The 24,090-nt window shown below is 40.9% G+C and overlaps 1 protein-coding gene across 8 annotated transcripts in view; it reads right to left on the bottom strand.

The window, feature by feature from the left end:
* The window catches only part of BTRC (beta-transducin repeat containing E3 ubiquitin protein ligase), a 183,108-nt gene extending 161,559 nt beyond the window's left edge, over positions 1–21,549 (bottom strand). For 3 of the 8 annotated variants that reach the window (XM_055424823.2, XM_055424826.2, XM_055424829.2), the window contains exon 1: positions 21,378–21,549. In XM_055424823.2, the coding sequence (XP_055280798.1) occupies positions 21,378–21,425 (48 nt within the window). In that variant the 5' untranslated portion in view covers positions 21,426–21,549. The other 5 variants (XM_055424824.2, XM_055424831.2, XM_055424834.2 and 2 more) reach the window with 5 other exon arrangements.
* Positions 21,550–24,090: the final 2,541 nt, after the last annotated feature.

The raw sequence follows: 24,090 nt of genomic DNA, 5'->3' as shown, positions 1-24,090 counted from the left end.
TATGCGTCAAGTAGAGGGAGATATCCAGAAGACCACCGTATAAACAAAGATGATACATACCTGCATAAAAGGAGTTTCTATTCTCAAACTCTGATAAAAAATGAAACATTCTTGTTTTCAAAATGTCACACCTGAACATGATTGGAGGGTATGAAAAACCTTTAGAAGCATGATTTGATAAGGTAAGATTCTTTTCGACTAATTCATTTGACTAACTTTTATACTGTCCGTTTCTAACCTAAATCATGTAAAATTTGTAAAATTAAACAAGATTCCAGGAGACAATGAAGTAGATCTTATAAGCTGTCACTATAATTAACTGCAATTTGAAAAACAGATGTATCAATGTCCCTCTACTTAAGTCATCTTTTCTCAGTTACACTCAACACTAAACCTGAATCACTACTTGACTATTTTTGCAGCATATATTACTGGAAACTGCTTGCAAGTGGACTATAGTTTCCTAGGAAAACAAGTTCTAATCTGGAGGCTATTACCTAACTGAGGACTTGGTATCAAAGTAAAGTACTGACTCACCTAATATCAAAACAAAGATTCAATAATTATAAATGTATATGGTCATTAAAAAATAAAGAAATTACATTCCAGCTTCATAAAATGGGAGTGGCATGCCAATGATCAGTATGTGTTCAAAGTGTAAAGAAAGTAACTCTTCCACATTTACTCATTAAACAAATTTGACCTTAATAACTAACTAAAACACTAAACATTTAGGGACTTCCCTGGTGCAACGCTGGGCTGGAAGAAGCACAAGCTGGAATCAAGATTGCCGGGAGAAATATCAATAACCTCAGATATGCAGATGACACCACCCTCATGGCAGAGAGTGAAGAGGAACTAAAAGGCCTCTTGATGAAAGTGAAAGAGGAGAGTGAAAAGGTTGGCTTGAAGCTCAACATTCAGAAAACAAAGATCATGGCCTCTGGTCCCATCACTTCATGGGAAATAGATGGGGAAACAGTGGAAACAGTGTCAGACTTTATTTTTGGGGGCTCCAAACTCACTGCAGATGCTTATTGCAGCCATGAAATTAAAAGACGCTTACTCCTTGGAAGGAAAGTTATGACCAACCTAGATAGTATATTAAAAAGCAGAGACATCACTTTGCCAACAAAGGTCCGTCTAGTCAAGAGTATGGTTTTTCCCGTGGTCATGTATGGATGTGAGAGTTGGACTGTGAAGAAAGCTGATCACCAAAGAATTGATGTTTTTGAACTGTGGTGCTGGAGAAGACTCTTGAGAGTCCCTTGTACTGCAAGGAGATCCAACCAGTCCATTCTAAAGGAGATCAATCCTGGGTGTTCATTGGAAGGACTGATGCTAAAGCTGAAACTCCAATACTTTGGCCACCTCATGCAAAGAGTTTACTCACTGGAAAAGACTCTGATGCTGGGAAGGATTGGGGGCGGGAGGAGAAGGGGACAACAGAGAGTGAGATGGCTGGATGGCATCACCAACTCGATGGACATGGGTTTGAGTGAATTCCGGGAGTTGGTGATGGACAGGGAGGCCTGGCGTGCCGTGATTCATGGGGTCGCAAAGAGTCGGACGCGATGAGCGACTGAACTGAACTGAACTGGTGGTACAGTGAATAAGAATCTGCCTGCCAATGCAGGGGACATGGATTCGAGCCCTGGTCCAGGAAGATTCTACATGCTATGGAGCAACTCAGCATGGGCTCTAGAGCCTACAAGTTGCAACTACTAAGCCTACATGTTGCAATTACTGAAGCCCGGGTACCTAGAGCCTGTGCTCCACAACAAGAGGGGCCACCACAATGAGAAGCCTGAGCAGCGCAATGAAGATTGGCTGCAACTAGAGAAAAGCCTAGGCGCAGCAATGAAGATACAGTGTAACCAAAAATAATACACAAATAAAATTAATAAAATACTAAACATTTAACTAGCAATCATCTGGTTTGCTTCTTATAATACAAACTTCTGCTTGAGATGATTTATAAAGGGAGAAAAAAAGTAGAAGGGGGCCAAACAAATACATTACTAAGGAAATGACCTCCTTTCCACTATCTAAATTATTTCCCTGAATAAGCAAGTTTTCCAAAATTATACCAAGAACAAGAGATCAGTAAATCTCTTTATTGATAATGATCATGATCATCATGACTGTTTATCACTTACTTTGCTTTATTTTTTAAAAGTATAGGGTAGGGACGTCTCTGGTGTTCCAGTAGCTAGACTTCATGCTTCCACTGCAAGGGTCACAGGTTGGTTTCTGGTTGTCAACTAAGATCCTGCATGCCACAACTAAGACCTGCCACAGCCAAATAAATAAATATTAAAAAAAAAAAAAAAAGAACTGAGGCATGCACTAGGGAAATGTAAATTAAAACCACAGTAAGATACTACTATATACCTGTTGGAATGGTTAAAACAAAAAATATTAACAATCCCAAATGCTGGCAAGGATGCAGAGCTAGAATTCTCATATACTGCTTGTGGTATTGCAAAATGGTACAGCCACTCTAGAAAACAGCTTGGCAGTTTCTTACGAAGTTAAACAAACACTAACCATATGACCCAGCAATTCCCCTCCAAATTTACCCCAGACAAATTAAAATTTATGTTCAAAAACTTAACAGCAGCTCTATTTATAATAACCAAAACCTGGAAACAACCCAAATGTCCTTCAACAGATGGATAAACAAAATGTGGTACAATCCATTCAATGAACTACTACTAAGCAATAAAAAGAAATGAACCACTGATACATACAACAGCCTAGATGAATCATCAAAAAGGCATTATGCTGAGTAAAATAAGTCAGTACCAGAAGATTATATATTGTATGATTCCAATTAAATGGCACTCTCAAAAAAATAAAACTAAAATGAGGTAGAACAGATTATAGTTTCCAGGAATTAGGGAGATGGGGAGATAGTACAAGGGATTTTGGGGGGAAATGATGGAGCTGTTGTATATCCTGACAGTAGTGGTTATATGAATATGTATGAATCTACACGTGTTCAAATTTTGAGACCTGTACACTAAAAAAAAAGTCAATTTTACTAAGTGTCAATTTTTTTAAAGAAAGAACTAAGACCAAAAATGTTCTTTGGTCATACAGAGCAGATATGAATATATACATGTTTAAACAGTAAAACAGAATGGGGTAGATTGTATAGCCAACAAACCTTGGGAGTCTGTGAATTATTATGTGTTAGAGTTTTGTGGTAAAAGTATCACCACCACCATATCCTTAAGACCTAGAAAGTCCCTTCACATTTACCCCCTTTCAGTTCAGTTCAGTTCAGTCGCTCTGAAGTGTCCAACTCTTTGCAACCCCATGAATTGCAGCACGCCAAGCCTCCCTGTCCATCACCAACTCCCGGAGTTCACCCAAACTCATGTGCATCGAGTCGATGATGCCATCCAGCCATCTCATTCTCTGTCATCCCCTTCTCCTCCCGCCCCCAATCCCTCCCAGCATCAGGGTCTTTTCCAGTGAGTCAACTCTTTGCATGAGGTGGCCAAAGTATTGGAGTTTCAGCTTTAGCATCAGTCCTTCCAATGAACACCCAGGACTGATCTCCTTTAGATGGACCGGTTGGATCTCCTTGCAGTCCCAGGGACTTTCAAGAGTCTTCTCCAGCACCATAGTTCAAAAGCATCAATTCTTCGGCACTTACCTCCTTTACTTGTATCCAATTACACATCTTCCTCTATTTTAAAGATGCTGTGGCTGATGATGCTTATAATCCAAGGGATGAAGATAAAAGGGCATTTTCAGACAGAATTTCTCATTACCCAGCAAGCCTGTGGCTCTGTCCTCAGATGCTGTACAAGAGACTAATCTTTCATTATAAATTTCCCTACCATTCAGTTATATCTATTGCTTTAAGGAATACTTCAGTGATTCCTCAAATTTCTTCCTTCATTCCTTGACATTAACTCAAGATATTACCTTAAGAACTATATAAAACAGTTGTTGAAGTAGTCTGTTGTCATTTTTCTTCACATGTGATAGGGTCATAGAATATTAACAATAAAAGTAATGTTAGAACGATCTACAACCAGTTTACTGTGATGAGATTTTAACATGCCTAGAATAGCCACATTTGAGGATCTTGCTATTGTTCTTCTACTAGATATAACTCTTATAAATGGTATTGTTAATTTTTCTTCCCTTTTGGTTCACCAACTACTCCAGCTGCAAACAGTACCCAGAAGTAAATGCTTTTTAGAAGCCAACTTATTATTAATCAATTAGAATTCAAAAAGATTTCAAGCCTCCACCATGAAGTCTGTCTCATTCTGCCTTCACTCTTTTTTTCCAGCTTTACTGAGGTTTAACTGACATAATTGGAAAAGGTCACTTTTCATTCCAATCCCAAAGAAAGGCAATGCCAAAGAATGCTCAAACTACCACACAATTGCACTCATCTCACATGCTAGTGAAGTAATGCTTAAAATTCTCCAAGCCAGACTTCAACAGTACATGAACTGTGAACTTCCAGATGTTCAAACTGGATTTAGAAAAGGCAGAAGAACCAGAGATCAAGTTGCCAACATCCGCTGGATCATCGAAAAAGCAAGAGAGTTCCAGAAAAACATCTGCTTCTACTTTATTGACTACGCCAAAGCTTTTGACTGTGCGGATCACCACAAACTGTGGAAAATTCTTAAAGAGATGGGAATACCAGACCACCCGACCTGCCTCTTGAGAAATCTGTATGCAGGTCAGGAAGCAACAGTTAGAACTGGACATGGAACAACAGACTGGTTCCAAATAGGAAAAGGAGTACGTCAAGGCTGTATCTTGTCACCCTGCTTACTTAACCTATATGCAGAGTACATCATGAGGAATGCTGGACTGGATGAAGCACAAGCTGGAATCAAGATTGCTGGGAGGAATATCAATAACCTCAGATATCAATAACCTCAAATATGCAGATGACACTACACTTATGGCAGAAAGCGAAGAAGAATTAAAGAGCCTCTTGATGAAAGTGAAAGAGGAAAGTGAAAAAGTTGGCTTAAAACTCAGCATTCAGAAAACTAAGATCATGGCATCTGGTCCCATCACTTCATGGCAAATAGATGGGGAAAAGATGCAAACAGTAACAGACTTTATTTTTGGGGGGTCCAAAATCACTGCAGATGGTGACTGCAGCCATGAAGTTAAAAGACGCTTGCTCCTTGGAAGAAAAGCTGTGACAAATCTAGACTGCATATTAAAAAGCAGAGACATTACTTTGCCAACAAAGATCCGTCAAGTCAAAGCTCTGGTTTTTCCAGTAGTGATGTATGGAGGTGAGAGTTGGACTATAAAGAAAGCTGAGCGCTTTTGAACTGTGGTGTTGGAGAAGACTCTTGAGAATCCCTTGAACGGCAAGGAGTTCCAACCAGTCAATTCTAAAGGAAATCAGTCCTGAATATTCATTGGAAGGACTGATGCCAAAGCTGAAACTCCAATACTTTGGCAACCTGATGTGAAGAACTGACTCATCTGAAAAGACTCTGATGTTGGGAAAGATTGAAGGCAAGAGGAGAAGGGGACAACAAAGGATGAGAAGGTTGGATGGCATCACCGACTCAATGGACATGAGTTTGAGCAAGCTCCAGGAGCTGGTGATAGACAGGGAGGCCTGGCATGCTGCAGTCCATGGGGTTGCAAAGAGTCAGACACAACTGAGCGACTGAACTGAACTAAACTACAGAATAATTACTACCTGCCTCCACACTTGAATCCAATTAGCTCAGATGCTTCCTGCTATGTTCCCCATGTATAAGGCTTCACCTTTTACACTGGTTGTAGTCACAATATTTCCCCTACTGTCTCTGTGTTGATACACTAGACAGGACACAGTGGTCTAGATGTTTTGTCAAAACGTGATCAGAGAAATATCTCTATCAGAAACACTGAGATGCCTGTTAAACATGCATTCTTGAGGCCTACAAAAGTGGATGGAAGAGGAGCTGAGAAGCTGCACTACATATTAACATGCTCTCCAAATAATTCTTATGCTTAATAAAATATAGTGCTACTGCAGTGGGCACTAATGAGTAGGTCAACTTCCTCAGTTCCTTGCTGGGTATTCCAGTTCTATTTTTGAGCCCAAGCTTGAAACGGAGGGCTTGCTGCCTCTTTTCAGTACTCACTGATGCTGTCTGCCTATCTGGATCTCCCCAGACTATTTGTACCCAGATTCTTTGTCACTATTCTCTCCCTCTGAAATTATATCCTGCCCTTATAAACTTCCCTGGGTCCCCAGATCTGCTTCAATTGCCCACAGATCCCATGTTCCATGTGCCTGGCTAAATTTCCTTTCCTCAGCTCCCAGCTATATCCAAGCACTTGGCCTACCTCAACAAGCAAAGCTTCCGTAAGTTTGTGCCTCCTTATCTGGCTGACTTTGATTTAAAACGTTATTTTCAGTACAGCAGACAATGATTATGAACTTACACTACATTTAGATGAATCCTGATCTTTCAATCATATAGGAATTTGAGAGGTGGTCCAGAGAACTTCAGTTCTATTTAGATACATCTTTCTTTTCTAACTTCTTCTTATGGAAAATTACATATACTCAGAAAAGTATAGAACAGCATCTGGTAAACCCCATCATTCAACTTTCCACCTTCTAAATCCCAGAAATTGTATTATTTTGCCCATTTTTATCTATGTGAATATCTTAAATTTAATCTCATTATTAAAAAGTGAAGGGCTACTCCAATATTTTTACCCACCAAATACCTGTTTTGCCATACCTACTGCTATGGCAAGTGAAAAGTGTTAGTTGCTCAGTTGTGTCCGCCAGGCTTCTCTGTCCATGGGATTCTCCAGGCAAAGAATATTGGAGTGGGTTGCTATTTCCTTCTCCAGGGGATCTTCTCGACCCAGGGATCGAACCCAGGTTTCCTGCATTGCAGGTAGACTGTTTACTGTCTGTGCTACCAGGAAAGCCCAACCTTCCCTTTAACTAATTGCCCTAAATATACCTGAAACGAGGGCTTCCCTGGTGGCTCAGATGGTAGTTAGGTTCATAAGATGGGATGGTGGAATCTGCAGTGACCTACAGAAGGATGTCAGAACCCCAGCAAGATAAAGAAAATGTCTACATAGGAATATGGCAGCCTTGGTAGCCCTGCACAGGGTGCTAGAGTCCAAATGGAGTGAGGACAGCAACTTAGTGCACAGTACCAGAGCCTGAAATGAGAAAGGTGTTCAAACAGGGAGCTAGGGACAGAGCCCAATATAGGATTTTGCAGCCTGATAAGGTAAGGATGGCATTCACATGATGGGTGTCAGTAACAGCACCAACAGAAGAGACTGGTCACATACAGGAGAGATTAAGCAAATATGTTGAGGATAATGACAGCCAACTACTATCAGAAAAAGGAGTTACAATTATAGAAAGGAAATTATTGAATGAACCCTGTTATGTTAGACTAAAATTGGAGATATCCATGTGAACTCATGGTTTTAAATAAATGTATAGATAAAATTTAAAAAGCAATATAAATGTGTGTGCACATGTGTGCGTATGCATGTTTACACATACATATATTCCCTACCTCTGTCCAGTGAGAGGACTTGGAAGCAGTGACATTCCCACAGCAGTGTATATACCTAACACCCAGATACTGACTTCTGTATATCATTCTCTACTAAAAGAAACCAGGGGAAAAAAAAGAGAGAAAACACTGATTTCAGGGCTGGGGCAAAAAAAAGTACAAGGTAAGTCCAAAATATCTTATTTCAGAAAACAATGAAACGCTCAAAGAATGATAGAATTACATCAAAAAGACAAAGAAAATAGTTTGAAAGCACTCTCACTGGCCAAACAGGGAACAATTTGTCAAAAGAAATAACGATAGTATTATAAGCTATCAAATAAAACAAGAATTCATAAACCCATTCTGTTAGAAATAAATAGGTTGAAAATCTGATGAAGAATAAGATAGTTACATGGTTTCAAAGTACTCTTTCCATAATATACTTACTACAAAGAGAAAAACATTAATTAGCTTTAAAGAAGAAACTGGCAGAAGCCACTTTAATCAAGTAAAAAAAATTACAAGACAAACAAAAGTTATGTGTCACCTGAAAGGAGGCAATCAGTAAAACAAAGCAACACTTCTGTGGTATTTCTGACAGAAATACAGGACCCAAATTTAATCATAAGGAAACAGCACCAGATAAATCCAAATTGAGGGATCATTCTACAAAATAGCCTATAATCTTCAAAAGTGCCATAGTCATGGAAGGTAAAGAAGACAGAAACTGTTCCAAGACTGAAGGAGACTAAGAAGACATGACAACTAATTTCACTATGTGATTCTGGATTAGATCCTTTTGTTACAAAGAACATTATTAGAACAACTGGCAAAGTCTGAATGGGGTCTAAGGGGTTGCTGCTGCTGCTAAGTCACTTCAGTCGTGTCCGACTCTGTGTGACCCCAAAGACGGAAGCCCACCAGGCTACCCCGTCCCTGGGATTCTCCAGGCAAGAACACTGGAGTGGGTTGCCATTTCCTTCTCCAATGTGTGAAAGTGAAAAGTGAAAGCGAAGTCACTCAGTCGTGTCCGACCCTTAGCGACCCCACGGACTGCAGCCTACCAGGCTCCTCCATCCATGGGATTTTCTAGGCAAGAGTACTGGAGTGGCTTGCCATTGCCTTCTCCGCTAAGGGGTTAGATCTGCAATTAATTCAGAAATATATTAATTTCTGAATTTTGATGGTTGTGTTATAAAGAATGTCCTTGTTTGCAAAAAATATACATTAAGCATTTGGTGATGTGACAACTTACTCTCAAATGGTTCAGGAAAAAATGTCATTTGTGTTGTACTTCAAACTTTTCTGTAATTCTGAGTTGATTCAAAATAAAATATTAGGAGAAAGAGAATGAACTGCACTGGTAGTTAACAAACACTAAAAATAAAGATAGTGATATTATATGTATGAATACATATATGGAGTGTGTATACACACACTCCAATTAGGGTAACTATCAAAGATGTATTAGTTTGCCGTGTGTGTGTTTGTGTGTGTGTTCGCACATGCGCACACTTCGTTGCTCAGCTGTGTCTGACTCTTTGTGACTCCATGGATTGTAGTTCAGAGCTCTGTCCATGTAACTTTTTGAGCAAGAATACTGGAGTGTGTTGCCATTTCCTCCTCCTGGGGATCTTCCCGACCCAGGATTGAACCAGTGTCTCCTGCACTGCAGGCAGATTCTTTAACCGCCGCGCCATCAGGGAAGCCCCATTAGTTCGCCATGGCTGCAGTAAAAATTACCACACACTGAGTGGCTTAAAGCAGCAGTAATTTTTTTTTTTTGACACTATAGTTTTGAAGTCTGAAATGGGTCTCTGAGCCAAAAATCAAGGCCTCAGCAGGCCTGTGTTCTTGTCTGGAGGCTTAGCTTATCCTTTCCTGCTTCAAGAGGCTGCTCACATTCCCTGGCTCATGGTTCTCTTCCCGCCTCTTCAAAATCAGCAACAATGGATTGTGTTCTCACATACCATCACTCTGACCTCTTCTTCAGCCTCCCTCTTACATATTTAGGGTCCCTTGTGATTACACTGGGTCCAATCTGGATTATCCAGGATAATCTCCCTATTTTAAAGTCAGCTGAGGGACTTCCCTGGCAGTTCAGTGGTTAAGACTCTTACTTCCACTGCAGGTGGGGGCACAGGTTGGATCCCTGGTCAAGGAACTGAATTAAGATCCCGCATGCCACACAGTATTGCAAAAAAATAAAGTCAGCTGATTAGCAACCAAATGTCATTCTATTAAATCCTCTTTGCCCTGTAATTCAACGTATTCACAAGTTCTTGGGATTCGACTGTCATGAATGGGGGCTCAAGGGATGGAGCATTATTCTCCCGACCTCAAAGAGTTTCCTTTACTCTGAGATTCAGTTCAGTTCAGTCGCTCAGTCGTGTCCGACTCTTTGCGACCCCATGAGTCACAGCACGCCAGGCCTCCAGGTCCATCACCAACTCCCGGAGTTCACTCAAACTCATGTCCACAGAGTTGGTGATGTCATCCAGCCATCTCATTCTCGGTCGTCCCCTTCTCCTCCCGCCCCCAATCCCTCCCAGCATCAGAGTCTTTTCCAGTGAGTCAACTCGTTGCATGAGGTGGCCAAAGTATTGCAGTTTCAGCTTTAGCATCAGTCCTTCCAATGAACACCCAGGATTGATCTCCTTTAGAATGGACTGGTTGGATCTCCTTGCACTCCAAGGGACTCTCAAGAGTCTTCTCCAGCACCACAGTTCAAAAGCATCAATTCTTCAGCAATCAGCTTTCTTCACAGTCCAACTCTCACATCCATACATGACCACTGGAAAAACCATAGCCTTGACTAGACGGACCTTTGTTGACAAAGTAATGTCTCTGCTTTTTAATATACTATCTAGGTTGGTCATAACTTTCCTTCCAAGGAGTGAACGTCTTTTAATTTCATGGCTTTGTTTTCTATTTCTATGGCATTAAAAAGCTCCTTTTTTCATTTATAAAATGATAGTGCTGACAGTGGTGTAACTTTTTCAAGCACTGGTGGTATAGCGAAAAAAAATGGTAACTCTGTAAATCCTGTGTAGATATTTTGTAGTCACAAAATCTTGTGACTTTTTTTTTTTTTAACTGATTCCTTAAATGAAAAAATTTGAAAACAAAACACACTGTTTTCCCACAAAAGAACCATATATTTGATGAAAAATCTGTACTGTATTTTCCAGAAAATAGGGAATAGATCAATAAGAAAAAGGCAGACAATTAAAAGAGAAAAAAAGAAGACCAAGCCCTGAATAGACCCAAAAGAGGATATCTAAACAGCCAATAAACTTAAAAAAGTTAAGAACCTTCTTAAATAATTTTTTAGGTACTTGATTACAGCAGCTATTAAGGAAATGCAAATTAAAAGTCTGACAATATCATTCAAACACTACTATGGCTAAAGTGAAGAGGGACAATAGCAAGTGAATGTTACAAGAATGTACAGCAACTGGAACTGTCATAAGGTGCTGCTGCAGAAAGTATCAAATGGAAAAAATTCACAGAATCTACTAAAGATAAAAATACCCTATGACCCAGCAATTCCACTTCCAGGTATATACACAACAGAAATATATACGTATTTTCAAGAAAAGACATGTAAAAGATTACTCACAGTAGCCAAAAACTGGAAATAACCCAAACGTCCATCAACAAGAGAATGGCTAAATAACTGAACTGAATTAACACAGCAGAATACTACACAGCAACAAGAATGAACATACTACACTTACAGTAACCTGAATGAAACTCCTTATGAGGAACAAAAGATGCCAGACTAGTATATACACTGGAAAGATTCTACTTATATGAAGTTAAATACCAGTAAAGGCAAAACCTAATCTATAGGTATTAGATAATTGTTATGCAGAAGTGACCACTGTGGAAACATTCAATGGACTATATACTTATGATTTCTTTAAAAAACATATTTATTCTACTTCAGGAAAACCTTATACAGACATATACCAAGTACACTAGAATATTATTCTTGAATACAAACTGGATTCAATCTAAACTCCCTAGCTTCCCAGTCTATCTTTTCCTTCTTGTCTGCTATGCACCTTATGTTCAAATCACGTGTATCTACTCACTATGCTGACCATCTCCTGATCTTCTGGCCTTTACCCAAACTACTCCCTCTTCTTGGAACAGCCACTTCAGAACAATTCTGCAAAATCTATATATTCCACAAGACCCAATATGAAGCTTTCTTCTTCAAACCTTCCAAAGCTCTTTCCAGTTAAGGCTAATTTTCCTTCCCTTAAATTCTATAGCACTTTGCGCCTCTACTGTGGCACTTACCAAAGTGTGCCTTAAGAGAGATTTATAAATGCCTGTCTTCTCAACCAACTGTGAAGTTCTAGAGAAGATAGAAGTTTTACTTAACTTTGTGTCTTCATCTCCTCCTGCCCCCATAACCACCTCCCTCCACATGTAACATAATGTTTTGCACTCAGATTATGTTTATACTTTTATCAAATCATGGTGCAGGCCAACTGCCATGGCCTCATTTCCAGTTGTCAGCTCACTAATTTTGCCAAATACTCCTGAACAGAAAAATGCAGTGCTCCAACACAATTGAGAACCACAGAGTTCTAAACTTCAGTGAAAACTTTAGATACATATAGCAGTTTAAGTAATATAATTTATCAATTGTGTAAACATTATACATGGCAGTTTACAATTTAAAATGAACTTGGGGGGATGGAATGGGAGAGAGAAAGATCCTTCTTAAGTAGGTGAGTCTAACAGTTAAGACTTTTCACTTAACAAAATGAGGTGAGTGAGATGTCTATTCAAGCCATCACTGCCAGTCCACTGGCCTGCTACACACTCCATGACCAAGTGCAGGTCTTCATTTAGGGTACTTGTTTTATAAATATATACATTTTTTAAAGTTTAAACATAAACATTAAATATATTAAATTTTAATTTATCTGACTAATAACAATGCATATTCACTGTCAAAAATGTAGAAAACATTAAGGAACATAGGAATAAGAAAAACCACCTAAGTAATGCTTTTTGTGCTGTGTGCTTCCTAATAGATCTTCAGATGTCATTAAATATTCTGAAATATTACCCATAATCCACCATTTCACAAGTAACCACATTAACAGTTTAGGGTCATACTTCCTGAGAGGTACAAGGATTTATGCATCCATGCTGCAAAAACATTATCCACATGCTACAATTCTGTTTCCACAATTTTTCAGAGAAAGCCTGAAAGTCTCCCAGACATTAGAAAATATCCTTGCAGCCCTAAGTTTAGGTTTACAGAAGGGGTTATTAAGAGCTCTGATGGACAGGGAGGCCTGGCGTGCTGTGATTCATGGGGTCGCAGAGAGTAGGACATGACTGAGCGACTGAACCGAACAGAACCAAAACCGAAACCTAACACCAAGGGAGTTGCTAAGGCACTATGTATGACCTTGGTTCAAATTCTGTTACAAATGCTGTTGGAGCAACATCAACCTTCTTTCCCAAGTACAGAAAAATAGTATTGTGATACTGATAAACTTTTCAGGTTATCACTGTAGATTAAAGTCAAGATTCTGATTATTTAACACTTTTTTTTCTACACAACATAATACAGAGAGACATGCTGCATTAGGTGTCATTCGGCAATCAAAACGAGCAAGTGCTAGTCAGAATAGTTGGAAGAGTAAGCATTTTACCATTCTTCTAAAAATCGAGTATACTGAATTATTATAGATTATTATTACTATAGTAGATTATTGTGCAAGTTGCTCTCTCTTCCACTCCTTCTATGGGCAGCGTATACTTTCCCACCTCCTCACTTGACCCTGTTACTTACTTTGGTTAATGGAATTATCAGCAGGGAAAGCAAGAGAGTTCCAGAAAAACATCTATTTCTGCTTCATTGACTATGCCAAAGCCTTGAGTGTAGATAACAATAAACTGCAGAAAATTCTGAAAGAGATGGGAATACCAGACCACCTGACCTGCCTCTTGAGAAACCTGTATGCAGGTCAGGAAGCAACAGTCAGAACTGGACATGGAACAACAGACTGGTTCCAAATAGGAAAAGGAGTACGTCAAGGCTGTATCTTGTCACCCTGCTTACTTAACCTATATGCAGAGTACATCATGAGGAATGCTGGACTGGATAAAGCACAAGCTGGAATCAAGATTGCTGGGAGAAATATCTATAACCTCAGATATGCAGATGACACTACCCTTATGGCAGAAAGTGAAAAGGAACTCAAAAGCCTCTTGGTGAAAGTGAAAGAGGAGAGTGAAAAGCTTGGCTTGAAGCTCAACATTCAGAAAACAAAGAGCATGGCATCTGGTCCCATCACTTCATGGGAAATAGATGGAAAAACAGTGGAAACAGTGTCAGATTTTATTTTTTTGGGCTCCAAAATCACTGCAGATGCTGACTGCAGCCATGAAATTAAAAGACGCTTACTCCTTGGAAGGAAAGTTATGACCAACCTAGATAGCATATTAAAAAGCAGAGACATTACTTTGCCAACAAAGGTCCGTCTAGTCAAGGCAATGGTTTTTCCCGTGGTCATGTATGGATGTGAGAGTTGGACTGTGAAGAAAGCTGATCGCCGAAGAATCGATGCTTTTGAACTGTGGTGCTGGAGAAGACTCTTGAGAGTCCCTTGGACTGCAAGGAGATCCAACCAGTCCATTCTAAAGGAGATCAATCCTGGGTGTTCACTGGAGGGACTGATGCTAAAGCTGAAACTGCAATACTTTGGCCACCTCATGCGACGAGTTGACTCACTGGAAAAGACTCTGATGCTAGGAAAGGTTGGGGGTGGGAGGAGAAGGGGACGACCGAGAATGAGATGGCTGGATGGCATCACCGACTCTGTGGACATGAGTTTGAGTGAACTCCGGGAGTTGGTGATGGACCGGGAGGCCTGGCGTGCTGTGATTCATGGGGTCGCGGAGAGTCGGACACGACTGAGCGACTGAACTGAACTGAACTATACCACCAATGATTGAAAGGAATTTGAACCAGTGGTCTTGCTCTCCTGCGCCTCTGCTATAGCTATGAGGACAGCTCAGCCTGGGAAGTCACTGTCTCTTCAGTCTCAGTTTCAGAAAAATATGTGAAACAGTCCTGAGTGAGCAGCCAAATAAAGAGAAACCCAACAAAATTCAGCCTATATCACCCAATGTTCAGCAAACCCACATGTTCTTGAGAATAAATATCTATCATTATACTGCCATGACATATTGTGGGGTTTTATCACTCAGCAATAGCCAATCGATACAATGATACTGTGGCAACTTCATTTCCTACTAATTCAAATCATCAGAAAATCTGTATATAAATCTGGACAGTAATTCTCCATTCTGGCCCATTTGGCCAGCAAAGAAATATGCTGTCATATTCCACTGTTTCTCTGAGCCTCAAGGATGAAATACTGTGTAGGTCTCAAGTCAGACTGCCAGGATTTGATCTCAGGCTTCTTGCTAAGCAGAGTGACTTTGCGCAAGTTACTTAACCTCTCTGGAATCAGTTTCCTCATCCAAATATGGGAGCAACAATAGTACTGAATGTATCTTACAGATTTATTGGGAGGATTAAATTAAACAACAGTATACGTAAAGAATTTAGAATAGCAACTGCTGCTGCTGCTGCTAAGTCACTTCAGTCGTGTCCGACTCTGTGTGACCCCATAGACGGAAGCCCACCAGGCTCCCCCGTCCCTGGGATTCTCCAGGCAAGAACACTGGAGTGGGTTGCCATTTCCTTCTCCAATGTGTGAAAGTGGAAAGTGAAAGTGAAGTCGCTCAGTCGTGTCCGACCCTTAGTGACCCCACAGACTGCAGCCTACCAGGCTCCTCCATCCATGGGATTTTCCAGACAAGAGTACTGGAGTGGCTTGCCATTGCCTAGCTATTCATGGCTGATCATATTTTTCAAAAACAAAGAAAAATAAATAAACAAAACCCTCCCATTTCTACTGTTTTTATCCTATAATTGACACAGAATCAGGTCACAAGCCTGGGAATAGGAAGACAAGTGTACCTGAAGGAAGCCAAATCTCAGAAAGGAGAAAGAAATCAAGAAGAAATTCCAACTGAAAAGGTTTACCTTCAGCAGACAGGAATTCTCTCCCAGTTCTGTGACTTTTGCTCCTTTGTTCCTCATCCCCACCCTGGCCGCATACAAGGCAATCCAGGAACTATGGTGGTAGTACCCCAGGGAGCAAATCATAGTCTTAGTTCAACATTACTCTCAATATCTGTTCCACTGTTGCTACCTCTGAGTCTCTATAAAATGTTCTAGTTTAGTTTCAATCAGACTTCGGAAAACTAATGGAAATTATCCAGAGATAATTCCCTCAGCACAAGGTGAATCTCATAGAATACTAGTTGAAGTGGTAAGATCTCTTTCCCATAGAGATTGACTCCCTCCTCCACTGCTGATGTTAGGATGATGGATTTGATTTATTAAGAAGGCAGTTTTCTTTATAGTGACCAAGACTTAAACACTGGTAAATATTTTCTACTTCATCCACAATGAATTCTTATTATAAACATTTAGAAAGCACTTTCAAAAAAAAAATAGAAAGCACTTTCATGCTGTATTAAAATATTGCTAGAAAGCACATGGTATCTTAAAATATTTTAATACCACAAACATTATTTTATCTTTATTCATTCTTTCTGTAAATTGTAATGTCATTTACCACAAATAATTGTATCTATAATACATGATCAAGGTCTTACATCATGTCTCATCTCCCTTTCAGTTCAGTTCAGTTCAGTTCAGTCGCTCAGTTGTGTCTGACTCTCCGCGACCCCATGAATCACAGCACGCCAGGCCTCCCTGTCCATCACCAACTCCCAGAGTTCACTCAAACTCATGTCCACAGAGTCGGTGATGCCATCCAGCCATCTCATTCTCGGTCGTCCCCTTCTCCTCCCGCCCCCAAACTTTCCTAGCATCAGAGTCTTTTCCAGTGAGTCAACTCGTCGCATGAGGTGGCCAAAGTATTGCAGTTTCATTAACTGCTTCCTTCTTTAAGGATTTAAACAATACATAAATAATATAGAATAATAAGTAGTTGCCTTTGAAAGTTCACTTTCTAATTTATCAACAAAAAATTTCTGGCAATCATTCAAAGTAGAATTTTTACTCCACATTTAGTAATTTACTTCCAGTAACTTACTATGTACATCTATCACAAACATGAATCAAGAAAATGAGCACAAAGAATTATCATTAATTTGTAATTTCATACTCCAATGCCTATATAAGAGTATTCAGAAAAGAAACTGAAGGTTAATTTAAATTGAGAACAGGTAAGAATCCACTTGCCAATGCAAGCGACACAGGAGATGCAAGCTTGATCCCTAAGCCAAGAAGATCCCTGGAGTAGGAAATGGCAACCCATTCCTGTCTTCTTTCTTGGAAAATTTCATGGACAGTAAAGACTGGTGGGCTGAAGTCCATGGGGTCGCAAAGAGTTGCTGAGCATGCATGCAAGAGATATTAATATACAGAAACTCTGACAAACTAAGGACTAGCTTCAAATGTTATCCAACCAGCTGGTAATCAATCTCACTGATTTAAAGAAAAGTCCATCACACTGAAAAATCTGAATACTTATTTTAAAATGCAATTTCTTGTTTTTAGATATATATGGTTCTCAAGCAAATAAAAGTTCCTGATTCTTATCAATTCATCCAGTATTATCTCTACAGTAACATTATTAAGACAAGTCATGTAGGAGATCACGATAGTTTTTTAAGAAGTTAATCTCAAAAATGAGATGTCTGCAAAGCATTCCAAGTGTTAATAGCCACAAATGTGGCTGATCCCATCTGTATTTTTAGCCTGAGCATCCAACTAGAACAGGATCTATGGTAGCCAGTCTCAAAAGGTCCTGGCCCCCAGCAATTTCCTTCTCTCTGTTCATGCATGCTACTCTTTTTGTCTACAGAGAGATTATTTTTCCTCCTTCTGACTCTGGGCTGGCCTTCACTGTCTCTGACCAATAGCAACATTCTCAACTTCCACACTTAGGACTTAAGAGAATTGGCTGGCTTCTATTTCTGATCTCCTAGAATGCTCCCCTTCTTAGAACCCAGACACCATGCTTTAAGGAAATCCAAAAGAAGGCCATGTGGAGAAAGGAGGACAAGAAGGCCTTATTGCTAGCTGAACTCGCAGACAGTGGCCAGCTGTGAGAGACTGTGGCCATTTTGGGCCAGCCATGAGAGATTGTGGCCATTCTGAACATTCCAGCCAACACCAGGCGAAACAGAAAATGCACCAATCAATGAAAGATTTATGTTTGTTACACAGCAAGTTAACCTTTACACTGTTTCACTTATCTATCAATAAAAAAACTATTTTATATATCCTGAAATTATTTCATCTGTGTGTCAAATTTCCCTAGTTCTAAGATCCTATGACCAATTTATCCTGTTCATTTAAAAATAAATTTCAAACCCATCCCTCAACTTGTCATATAAATAGATAAAATACAGAAGGACAGATAGATATATAGTACAGATATTCAAAGATAAACTTTAAGTCTAGACCATGTGTGAATTATGGTCAAATCTGAATCAGTCTCACTGATAAGGTTTTACTATAAAAATTAATCAAATTACTACATCAATACAGTAATGAGCAAAATTCATAAAAGAGAATATCCATTTCATGCTGCTATTTTAAACAAAATTTTATATTTTCTTAAACTGTAGAAATCAGGCATCCTGTACAAAAATTGTCATTCACACCTCAGAATTGAGGGAAAGGATAAGGACAAAATAAAGCCAAATACTATACAAAAATTTCAATATGATTAAAAGGATAGTCTTTTCCATGTGTTCAGTTCAGTTCAGTTGCCCAGTCGTGTCCGACTCTCCACGACCCCATGAATCACAGCACGCCAGGCCTCCCTGTCCATCACCAACTCCCAGAGTTCACTCAAACTCATGTCCACAGAGTCGGTGATGCCATCCAGCCATCTCATTCTCGGTCGTCCCCTTCTCCTCCCGCCCCCAACCTTTCCTAGCATCAGAGTCTTTTCCAGTGAGTCAACTCGTCGCATGAGGTGGCCAAAGTATTGGAGCTTCAGCTTCAACATCAGTCCTTCCAGTGAACACCCAGGATTGATCTCCTTTAGAATGGACTGGTTGGATCTCCTTGCAGTCCAAGGGACTCTCAAGAGTCTTCTCCAACACCACAGTTCAAAAGCATCAATTCTTCGGCGATCAGCTTTCTTCACAGTCCAACTCTCACATCCATACATGTGTACTGTGCATTAATTACCAGGTGCAAGCACAAATGAAATATCTTCCTATCTCAAATGACTAAGTAAACAAACATGTTATAACAGGGTAAATGGGACCAAAGGCAGGTTGTGACTTAAGATTCATAATAAGACTGTTACTGAGCTGAAAAGGGCTTCCCTGGTGGCTCACATGGGTAAAGGATCCACCTGTAATTCGGGAGACCTGGGTTCAATCCCTGTGTTGAGAAGATCCCCTGGAGAAGGAAATGGCAACCCACTTCAGAATTCTTGCCTGGAGAATTGCCATGGACAGAGGAGCCTGGCGAGCTATAATCCATGGGGTCTCAAAGAATCTGATACAACTGAGCAACTAAGCACAGCACTGAGCTGAAAAAGAATACCAAATCTTTAACTCTCCATTCTGTTTCAGTTATTAAGGTGTCATTCATGGTGACCCTTTTCCAGTTGGCCTTCTCGCAAACAGCAGCCATAACAGCTGGCAACGTCAAAAATGAAAGTTAACTAAAACTGAAGAAAAATTGGTTTCTCCTTACGGAAACTGACTCAACATTTAATAATGTGTGGTGTCCCAAAAGCTTCAAACTACTCATGGCCATCTCTAGCTCCAACTTTAACTCAATCAAGAGACCATTATCAAAACAACTCACTGGTACAGAGATCAATTGGTTGAAAACGTTCCTAGGCTGAGATCTATCAGGGAGTAAAGAAGATGATCTCATAAGGTCCCTTTATGCTCTGTTAAAACCACATTATTCCATAAATCTGACACATGTCAAGATTAGGATTGAGTCAACCTCTAAGCAGAAAAACAAAAATAAGCAGCTGTCACTTTTCTTACTTAAATCTAGAAGCTGGCTGTACATACAAAGCAACTTCGTCTCACCTTTGAAATCTAAAACAATTCCGAAGCCTCTTAATATTTTAGAATTTCAACACTGGGCAGAAACTCAAGAACTTTCTTCAGGTCTAATAGTATTTTGCTAAAGATACACTTGAACTTTAGTTAGGCATTTTAGAAAGCACTAATACAAAAAAAAATAAAGTTATAGTAAATTTGACCAGACTCTGAAATTATATTCTTGTAAATGCAGCAGTTTAAAGCCTAAATTCAATTAGGTTAGTGTCCATGGTTTGTTTAGATTTGTTTTGGTATCTAAGGCAAGGACACAAAACAACAACTATCTAACAAAAGAAATAAAGATTTGGAGTGACAGGTTATAATTACTTCTGAAAAAGCAAATACTGCAGATAATATCAATGGTCCCTATGGACACCTGTTAAGACAGAAAGAAGTCTATGCAACCCACCATCATTCTTTAGCTGTAACCACAAAGTCTGGTTTTACATCTGGGATATACAAATGAAGCATCAGATTAAATGCATCAAATAGCTATACAAATGTGCTAAACACACACATATCAAAAAAAGAAAAGCATGATACAAAGTTAAAGAACTAGACTCCAAAGGATTAAAATTCACAAAATCCAAGTTCATACTGTGCTTCAACCTAAAACTCCTAAGTAACTACTAACCCTGACATCTCCTATCATTCTCCACTATCTGCATTCCCCTTTTATCTCCTGAATTTCTCCAGTGATCTTACTACTTCTTATGGGTCTTTGGATGCTAATCTGCATAGCCTTTCTATTCCCAGAAAGTGATACTGCACTTGGTCTCCACATTTTACTGTCTCTACAATATTGCATTAAGTTTTGTTTTACCCTATTAGATATTAATTTTGCCCCTAATCTCCTGTACCTAGGTTTCCCTAACCAGTGAACCTCTTCTGTCTTCCTTCAAACTTAAGGATGTATACACTTTCCTGATACTTGTAATTCTGGCATCTAGTCAACCTCTTCCCTTTCCTAAAGACTGTCATCACAGCCCGAGATCCCCATCCCCAGTCCTTTCCTTCCTAAGTAAGGCCTAGTTCTTTCCAGAGTTTGTCAACATTAGTTTGTTTGGCCAAGCTGGGATTGTACCCTTAAGTCAAAGGCTATCTCTCCCACCTCACTCTACAAGACAGTAAGTCTCCCACCAGTCCTCTCTCGGCTCTACCTTAGATCCATCCGCATTCAGTCTTGCCGTTTTTCCCACCCACCTCCCACTCCCAATATCTTTCTTCCCACTGTCCAGCGTTCCCCTTCCCCACTACTGAATGCACGTCTTCTCCAGGGCCTCACCCGTAACCCTCACACCGGCAAGGCCCTGCCAGCGGCCTCACGGAGTCTCTCCTCCTGGCCTCCTCAGCTCTTCAGTAACTGTCCCTACGCCCCTTACTCTCCAGGGCCCCGCGCGCCCCAGAGTCCCCTCCCCGACTAAGCTCCCGCTGTCACTTGGCCTCTCATCCACAAGATGGCGGAGCTGCTGCCCCCACCCCCGGGTCCTCTCCGCAACCCCTCCTACCTCCCAGGAGCTCCCGTCCCGTCCCTCCAGCCGCCCCCGCCGCCGGCCTCGGCCCAGGGTCTCGCTGCGCCCTCCTCCAGCGAGCAGGCGGCCCAGGCCCGAGCCTCAGCGACGCCGCCAACGCACCGCCTCCACAGTTCCCGGGCCTGCACCTTCTCCTCACCATAAACTTGAGCGCTTTTTCCTGCAGTACCGCCTCGGCCGGGTCCATAATCGCCAGGGGCCACTGGGTCTGCACTCCGCCGGGGCCGCCCCCTTGGTGCCAGGCCGCAGCCAACGCAGCGCCCGGATCCCGCCTCCTCTTCCTTTCCTCCGCCCTCTTACCTCTCAGGCACCGGCAGGGGGGCCAGGGAGGACAAGGTGTCCTTTGCGCGTGCGTGTTGCCCGCTGGCTCACGGGATTTGTGGTTCTGGAACTTCCTGAAGTAAAAAGTGACGCCACACCGCGAACTGCAACTCCCGCGATTCACTGCGGTAGGGTCGCGGTGGCTCCCAAGCCAAATGTAGACTACTGACCGTCAAGTAGAGAAGATTAGCATATGGGAATCGTAGTTTGCAGCCTCCAGAGCTAAGAAACGGGAGGGGCATCGGTGTCTCCGTGGTTACCGAGCGACGCCAGTGGCGACTTGCCTGGCAATTGATATCAAGATGGCGACCAGTGCCTCACCTGTAGCCCGAATACTGGAGAAAGCTGTGAGAGGACAGAGACGCTAGGGCCTCCCTAACTGTTGTTATAGAGAACTGGACGCCCCCCAAATTCCTATATCTGGCATGTGAGGGACGGATTTCGACTGAGACGCTGGGCCTATGGGCACCTAGCAATAGCTTCATGCTGAAATGCAGAGTTTCAAGGTCCTCCTAAGTCATCGGGCCACACTTCCACCTTATTCTAACCCACTATAAGTCAGGGTCTAATAGAACTCGATTCAGGAAATTCTCGAGTGTTACGCACTCAGAAACCATGGCCGGCTACTGCTAACCCTGAGATGTAAGCCCTAACGGGTACTTCCAAAAGGTCTTTAATGGTGGGATATAATGGCCATCCAGCAAATAAAACATGTAATATTTAGTTTGGCCTTAAAGGGGACTGTACGAATTTATTTTGGAAATCAGTTTACCGTAAAATGTGAAAACACTAGGGTAGTGCTAAAAGTGACAGGCTTGTACAAAATATCTGAGTTTATAAAATAAATAGGGAAATAGCTTTTCGTTTCGGAGAAGGCAATGGCAAGCCACTCCAGTACTCTTGCCTAGAAAATCCCATGGATGGAGGAGCCTGGTAGGCTGCAGTCCGTGGGGTCGCTAAGGGTCGGACACGACTGAGCGACTTCACTTTCACTTTCACACATTGGAGAAGGAAATGGCAACCCACTCCAGTGTTCTTGCCTGGAGAATCCCAGGGACGGGGGAGCCTGGTGGGCTTTCCGTCTATGGGGTCACACACCGTCGGACACGACTGAAGTGACTTAGCAGCAGCAGCAGCAGCTTTTCGTTTATAGGGAAAACTTCAACTGTATATTTTATTCATTTGTTCATTCAACAAACAGCACATTTAACCGTGTGCAAATAATTGTGCCCGAGAGATGGGGATTCAATAGTTAACACAATAGACCTGGTCTTATGGAACTTACATTTCTAGTCTGTTGGTACTTTGTCCTACTCATCCCTATGTCCTCAGAACTCAGCACTTTACCTAATATTTAATAAAGTTAATTAAAAGTTATACTCTTTTTTTTTTTTTTAAGGAACTTCCATGGTGGTCCAGTGGCTAAGACTCCCTACTCCCAATGCAGTGAGCCCAGTTTCCATCCCTGGTCGGGGAACTAGATCCTAAATGCCCCAACTAAGAGTTCATATGCTGTAACGAAGATCAAAGATCCCAGGTGCCACAACTAAGACCCAGTGCAGCCAAATAAATGAATAAATTAAAAAAAAAAAGTTTTAAGTTCTACTACTACTACTATTGCAAAATGAAGACTCAAAATTCATTCATGTGAAAACTACCTGCAACTTTTCATAGGCAGTATGTGATATGGTTGCCAAAAAAGCTAAAGTTTGAAAGTTAGATAGCTTGAAGAGAGTAGTGTCTGGGGAATACAGTTTTATGGTTTTACTCTGTTTTGAAGCACTAAGACCGTACCTGTAGCACTTGGTTCAGTTATGGGCACCATGTACTGTAAACATCTTATGCAGGAGCACAGCCAAGGACAAGATAACCAAAAGAGAAAATATTGATAAATGACTACTCTGAAAAAAGAGCACTTAGGTATAACATGGCAAATAAATTCAAATATTTTGAAGTATTGAAAGGCATATGTATAAAGCTGTATAGGGTAAAGTAGGACCACTGGATGGGATAATAACAGTGATGGTGGTGATGATGATAACAGCTGTCACTTTATTAGCTTTTTGTGACTAGGTATCTTATATTCATAATTTCTAATATAGAGTAACTTTGTAAAGCAGGTATTATTATCCCTAATTTACAGAAGTAAGTGAGACTAAGAGGAGATAAGTAACCTGATCATGTCACCCAGCAAATTACAGCATCAGGATTCTAACCCCATCTGCTTGACTGCAATGAAGTTGCTCAGTCGTGTCCGACTCTTCGCGATCCCATGGACTGTAGCCTACCAGGCTCCTCCTCCATCCATGGAATTTTCCAGGCAAGAGTACTGGAGTGGTTTGCCATTTCCTTCTCCAGGAGATCTTCCCGACCCAGGTATCAAACCCCGGTCTCCTGCATTGCAGGCAGACGCTTTACGTCTAAGCCACCAGGGAAGCCCAAGGCCTGTGCTATTTTCACTGAACTACACTGTAATGACACAGGACTCAGATTGACACTTTCTAGTAATCAGAGCTGTCTTGACAAAGGAA

Source organism: Moschus berezovskii, chromosome 12, assembly GCF_049115385.1.
Source record: "Moschus berezovskii isolate FMDL1 chromosome 12, NW_MosBer_1.0, whole genome shotgun sequence".
In the NCBI taxonomy this organism is placed as follows: domain Eukaryota; kingdom Metazoa; phylum Chordata; class Mammalia; order Artiodactyla; family Moschidae; genus Moschus; species Moschus berezovskii.
The sequence above is the reverse complement of the archived record's forward strand: the minus strand, read 5'-3'. Positions and strand labels throughout refer to the sequence as shown.